Genomic DNA, 7,204 nt, shown 5'->3' with positions numbered 1-7,204 from the left:
ATATATGTGTCTCAATTTTTTCTAGCGTCGAATAGTCTTAGTTATTGGCCGTTGAAAAGCAGTGTACCGGTAGTGGCGTTTTGGCCGTTTAAGGGTTAAATTAGTAATTCAATTATTTTCTTTTCAAATAGTTTAAAAATCCTTAGAAAGCTTCAAAATTTTGAGAAATCTAGAAATTGTTTTTAATTGGTTTTAAATTAAAAAATTTTTTTGGAAATTTTTTCAGAACTTGAATTTAATTTTTTCTACAATTTTCAGAAAATCCTGCAAATTTTAGAAAATTTCTTTACAATTTCGAGGTATAAATAAAAATTGAACATTTATTATTTCTAGGGGAAATTTAGTAATTTTAAGAGATATGTAGAAGTTTTGAAAAGACTCAAACTTAATTTTCTTAAGATTCCTAGGAAAATTAAAAATAACTTTTCATTTTGAAAAATTATTTTAAAAGTTTTTAAAAGATTTACCCAAAATTTTCAAAAAAGATTCTAAAGGATTTTAAGAAAATTTTCTAAAATTTGCGTGATAATTTTTTATCTTTTTAAAACTTCTAAATATCTCTTAAAATTACTCTATTTTTTTCTAAAAATGTTTATTTGTAAATTATACATCAAAATTTAAAAGCTTCACTTAAAAATGAAACATTTTTCAATTACAACAATTAAAATTGTAACGTTTAAAGTTTAAAGGCTCTTCGAAATTTTAACGATTCTAGGTTTTCTATGTCAAACAATTCAGTTAAAGATTCATTACTTTTAAATATTTGGTTTCAATTTACTTGGCTTGAATGAAAATTCAAATATTGCTAAATAATCAATAATTAATCTTTTTTTAATTAAAAATTGCCAATTGAATGGGTTAAAAATTAAATATTTTAGACTGAAACAATATTTTAAATTTATTAAAATCCTTTAATTAAGAATATATTATTATGAAGCTATTTTTAAGTTGAAAATAGTTTATAAACTTTCAGTCACACGTTCACATTTTTTTAATGACTAAGATTTCAAATTGAAGCCGTTTAAGTTTTAACGTTAAAATCTGAAAATTCTTAAATTTTAAACTGATTTAAAATCGTTTTGTCAAATCGTTTTTGTTCACTTTTTATTACTTAAAGTACAGATAAATTAAAAAAATTTATTTATTTATTGCATAAAAATGTTTCTTATTCAAAATTTTCAACGTCAAAGGTTTTTATTTTTTATTTGTACAAGTCTTTAAGAAAGCATTTAAAAATTCTTTAAATTAAAAATGTAAGCTTAGAAATAAAAAGTTTAAATGGAAAATTTTTAAAGTATAAATATTTTCAATTATACATTGTAAGCTAAATAATAGCATAATTGAAAAACATAAAAATTCAACTGATTATTTAAAAATTGTTGAATTGAACGTGGATAGATTTTTCTTCTACAAATTTGTTAAATTCCCAAAACACATCAATTTTCAAGAAGATAGTTACATTTTCAACAAAAAGGATTAATCTTCTACGAAAAGAGACGAATTTTGAACCCAAAAGTTTTAATTGAAAAAGACGAATTTTTAACAGAGTATATAAATTTTCTACTAAAAATAATAAATTCCTAATAAAACTGAATGAATAATTTTTTACCAGACAGTTGTATTTCTAACCAAATAATATGAAATTTCTACAAAATGAAATGAATTTTTAAGTGAAAAAGACGAATTTTAACAATAAAATAGCCGAATTAAAAAAATAATAATAACTTTGGAATAAAATGGATTTTTATATGTGTGTATAAAACATGAAAAACTATATTAGAAATTGAAATTCTGAAAATTATGATTTTTTTTCTAGAATATTTATTTTTATTATATTGATGGTATTTTGCAATTAGAATTTATGAAAAGGATTAGTTAATCCGTTGATAAAGATTTCTATTTGATCTCACATTCAATTCATAATTTTAAAAACCCGAGAATAAATAAATAGGCATTTCGAAAAAAAAAGTTCCTCATTCCTAGTTCTAATAGGAATGAGAACTTTTTAATTATTAAAAAATCGTTTAAGAGTTTTTTAAAAATGTAATTATTTGTATTTTTTCTTCTGCCTCAGGCAAACGTCATAATTTTAATTTCGTAATTTGAATTGAATTTCAATTTAATAAAACAGTCGTAATTTTAATTTACAAAAGTTTTTTCTATTCCTTGAAAGGTTTTTATCAAATCCATTCGCCACGTGTTTATTAAATATTATTTACTCAATCCTTTATACTTTATTTTTGAGTTTTTTAAATCAAGTTAAAGACAAAGTCATTTTGAACATTGAATTTTTAAAGTCGTAAAAAATTTACTTTTTCCCTATTTTTTAGAGGCACATAAAGTTTATCAACATAAACACATACATTTTCATTGTACAGCAACAATAATACATGGAGAAGATTTACATTAGGATAATTTTTATTGATTTTAAATAACAAGAAAACATCTAAAAGCAACATTGTTTTTTTCAGTATTGAAGCGATATACTTTTTCAGTATACTTAACTTTTTGTCTGCATAGTAAGGAATTTATTTTAAAAAATTTTATCTTGCCTAAACATCCTTGAAACATTACAAGAAATTTATTTTGATAAGTTTCACTCAATTCAGATGTCCAAAATTCCTTTTATAGTAATATAAAAAGCAACATTTTATTTTAAAATGTTTTCTTGTAAATTAAAGTCAATCAAAATTATTTTAAACTTTTTCATATATTATTGTAGCAATTTATTGAAAATACGTTCCCAATAATATATACCACACATTTCATGGTCAAATAGTCCATAAAAATGGATATAAATCCAAGAAAATAGCGAAAAAGGAGATTTAAACATTTTTTTTTTTAAGTTTCAATGTCTTTGTGGTTTAAAAATTCAGCTCTTTATGTAGAAATGTTACCTTCTGTAGTGCAAAATAGAATTCTCCGGTTAAAAATTTATTTTGTTTCGATATAAAATTAATTTTTTTATTGAAAATTCAGAAATTTGATAGAACATTGAACTGTTTCATTAAAATTAACGTATTTTATTGAATATTCGTCTAACAAAAGTAAAAAATCAAATGTTTTAGTAAAAAATCAATTACATTGTTGAAAATTCGCCTTTATTGATTTAATCCAATTGTTTGTTTTTTTTTCACTAAATTTTTTTTTTTCTTGAAGTATTGACGATACCATTTTTCGTTGATAATTAATCGTATTAGTTTAAGAGTTGAACTATTTTCTTAAAAGTTCATTTTCTTGGTTGAAAATAGGCTTGTTTTTTTTTTTTGTTATAAAGTAAGTTTTGAAACTGAAAATTCAACTGTTGAATTGAATATTCGTCTTTTTAGCATTAAAATTTAACAATTTTTTCTTTCCTGGGAAACAAATTTGATTGCTGTTGAACATTCAATTTTTTGGTTTGAAAATTCATCTGTTTCTGTGGAAATTTCTTTTTTTTTTGGTTAAAACTGCAATCTGTTTCGACTACATACAAAATTTTTTGTTAAAAACTCAACTTTTTTATAGAAATATCGTAATTTTGGCTCGAAAATTCAACAACTTTGAAGAAAATTTAACTATTCGGTTAGAAATTTATGTATTTTTTTTTTTAAATTCGTCTTTTTGGTAGAAAATCAATTTTTTGGTTAAAAATCAAGTCATTGGTTGAAAATTCGTCTTTTTTATATACAGCAAACTGTCTTTTATTTTGTATTAAGAAATATATATTTTTAAATAAAATATTACAATTTTCGAAGAAAATTCAACTACATATTTTGTTGAAAATTTATGTATTGTGTTCAAAATTAGTCTTTTTTGGTTAAATCCCACTATTTTTAAAATATTTTTTTATTAAAATGTCTATTTTTTAAATGCAAATAAAATTTGTTTTAAAGTAATTAATCTTAAATTATTTTTTGAAAGTTTAACTGATTGGTTTTAAATTAACTTTTTTATTCAAACTTCATATTTTTAGGCTAAAAATTCAACTGTTCTATAGAAACTTTATTTTCTTAGCATGAAAATTCAACTATTTGATATAAAATTACTTTTTTACTCCCTTTTTGGTAAAAAATTGACTTTTTTTGGTTTAAAAATTCAACAATTTAGTTTTAAAATGTTATAAAAGAAGAAACATAAACTAAAAATTATTCAAATAAAATCCGAACAAAATTTACGTATTTTTTAAAAAATTCTTCTTTTTTAATAGAAAATTAATCTTCTTGGTTGAAAATTCAACTATTTGATTAAAAATTTATGTTAACATTTTGTTGAAAACTCTTCTTTTCTGATAGAAAACATAACTACAAATTTGGTTGTAAATTTATATATTGTGTTCAAAATTAGTCTTTTTTTATTAAATCCAACTGTTTTTAAAATTTTTTTATTAAGATATCTATTTTTTAAATGCAAAGAAAAAATTCTTTTAAAGTAATTTTTTGTTATCTGAATCTTTAAATATTTGGTAGAAAACTCCACTAATTGGTTGTAAATTAACTTTTTTATTCAAACTCCATATTTTCGGGTTGAAAATTCACCTGTTTTATAGAAACTTTATCTTCTTAGCATGAAAATTAAACTATTTAGTATTAAATTCAACTACTTGATATAAAATTACCTTTTTTTACTCCCTTTTTAGTAAAAAATTGATTTTTTTTGGGTTTAAAGACCCAACAATTTAGTTTTAAAATGTTAGAAGAGAAGAAATATAAACTAAAAATTAACGAAAAAAAAATACGGTCTAACATCACATCCATTGTTTAAAGCAAGCAGTTGAAAAATTTACCCTCGTTTTTAAAAAATTCTTCTTCTTTAATAGGAAATTAAACTTCTTGGTAGAAAATTCAACTATTTTATTTAAAATTTGTGTTAACATGTTCTTGAAAACTCTTTTGCTCTGGTAGAAAATTAATCTTCTTGGTTCACAAATTATCTTTTTTTATTGAAAAATGAACTATTTGATTCAAAATTGAATTCCTTTGTTGAAAACACATATTTTTGTCTTGAAAATTCAACATTTATATTTAATTTTTTTATCTTTCTAGAAAGAAAAATCTTTCGTGGTTGAAAATTCGTCTTTTTATTTGAAAATAGTGTCTTTTGTGTAACTTTTTTCGAAATAGTAGCATCGCTTTAAAAACAAATGTCAAACGCCCTATTTTTCATATAAAACAGAGAACTTTAAGGGGAATTTTCGGCAAATTCTCTAAATAGGAAATTTTAGAGGATAGACTGTAAAAGCTTGAGCGTAAAAAACGCTCATTTCTTTATTTACAGTCACAAAAAAATATAAAATTTATCGGTACTCACCTGTTATCTTGATGACCGGGAGTGTTGATATTGCCGGGTAAATTTGGAAGGAATGTAGAAAGTGGATCCTTGACCTTTTTACCGCTATATTTACTATAGGTATGCTCGAGACTATAATAAGCCATCAAATTCGTAGCTCCCGTGAGTTCGCTCTCCGCTGAAAACGCATAATTTTGCAAATTAAGATTAACACCGTTTTTCTCCTGAGAATCAAAAAGTTCTCACTCTTTCCGGTTCAGTTTCTAGCCTGATTCTCTATACTTATAGTACTTACTATAGTTCCAACAAAAATGAAAGTTTCTCTCAATTACTTAACTTGAAGTCTTTCCTCTGTCACAAATAAAAAGGGAGAAACGGAGGAAAGTTAAAATTTCACGAATGGAAAATAAAATAAAATTTATCAACGGGAGAGTTATCAACTTGGCCAATTCAGCTAGCCTTTGACATCTAATATAAGAATTAACATGTCCAGGTTTTCAAAAACAAAACAAAAATTTTCCAGGTAATTTGTAAACCAGGTAAATTTTAAATATAATGCAACAAAAAAATCTCATTTTATGGTAAACACTAATGAACCTTCAGCTGGAATAGTTGAATTTTCATCCAAGACAATTAATTTCCTACAAAAAAAACTCAATAATTTTCAACAAAATACACCAACTTTCAGATAAATAAAGTCAATTTTCCGTTTTAAAAAAGAAGTAAAGAAAACGAACCTTCAACAAAATATATAAATTTTTAAACACAGAGATAAATTTTCATTAACAAAAAAATTAATTTTTAATAAGATTTAAATTTTCAAATAAAATCATTAATTTTCTGCCAAAAAGGGCGAAATTTCAGCCAAATACTTAAATTTTCAAACAAAAAATTACATTTTCAACCAACAATGGAATAGTTAAATATATAGTTTAAAAAATTGATTTTGCAACAATAAAAAAACGAATTTTCAACCAAATATGCCAATTTTCAACCACAGTGATGAATTTCAATTTAAAAAGATGATTTTTTATTAGAAAAAAAATGAATTTTGAAGAAAGGAGTTTAATTTTCAACCAAGTGGTTGAATTTTTAAACAAAATCATTAATCTTCTGTTAAATAGGTGAGTTTTTAACAAAATACAGGAATTTTCAAATAAAATAGAAAAATTTTCAACTAAATGGGTAAATTATCAAACATAAAAATACATTTTTAGCCAAAAATAGAATAGTTAAGTTTCCAGTTTAAAAAATTGATTTTACAACATCAATTTTCTACAAAATCGATACATTTCAACCACAGTGATGAATTAAAAATTTTTAAAAGATGAATCTTGATTGAGAAAAAAATTAATTTTTAAGAAAGGAGTTTCATTTCAACAAAATGGTTGAACTTTCAAACAAAATCATTAACCCTTAAACGGCTAAAACGCCACTACCGGTACACTGCTTTTCAACGGCCAATAACTAAGACTATTCGACACTAGAAAAAATTGAGACACATATATTTTTATTGCTTAAGATCTCCTCTTTCCGACGGTGCCAATGAAATTCCTCAAAAAATTTTCATATTATCCCAAAATGCAGTTTAAACAAAAAAAAAACGTGATTTTTCGTGCCTGTTTTTTTTTTGTGAACCATTTTCCAAAGCTTTTCGAGTCTGTAATTAACCTGGAATCTCACTAACGGGTGGAATAAATGTCTAAACATTGAGAATCTTTTGAATCTTTTCGAAGCGTTTTGAGCAAAATTTTGGATTTTGCATATGAACAATTTTTGCAAAATTCCAAATTTTGCTCAAAACGCTTCGGAAAAATTCAGGCGTATTTCTCGACTGATTACAAGAACTTTTTATTCTTGACAAATTTTCCGAAAAGCGCATAGTTTTTCAATAAAAAATTTTCATAGTTCTAAGCATCGCGTAAGAGTAAAATGA

The 7,204-nt window shown here is 23.5% G+C and overlaps 1 protein-coding gene across 1 annotated transcript in view; it reads right to left on the bottom strand.

The window, feature by feature from the left end:
- The window catches only part of LOC117174741 (mediator of RNA polymerase II transcription subunit 19), a 26,023-nt gene that overhangs the window by 11,115 nt on the left and 7,704 nt on the right, over positions 1-7,204 (bottom strand). Inside the window, exon 2 of the mRNA XM_033364078.1 lies at positions 5,290-5,446. Coding sequence (XP_033219969.1) covers positions 5,290-5,446 — 157 coding nt within the window. The remainder of the gene's footprint in view (positions 1-5,289; positions 5,447-7,204) is intronic.

The sequence above is a fragment of the Belonocnema kinseyi genome, chromosome 6, assembly GCF_010883055.1.
Source record: "Belonocnema kinseyi isolate 2016_QV_RU_SX_M_011 chromosome 6, B_treatae_v1, whole genome shotgun sequence".
Taxonomy (NCBI): Eukaryota; Metazoa; Arthropoda; class Insecta; order Hymenoptera; family Cynipidae; genus Belonocnema; species Belonocnema kinseyi.
This window is presented reverse-complemented; position numbering and strand designations above follow the sequence as displayed.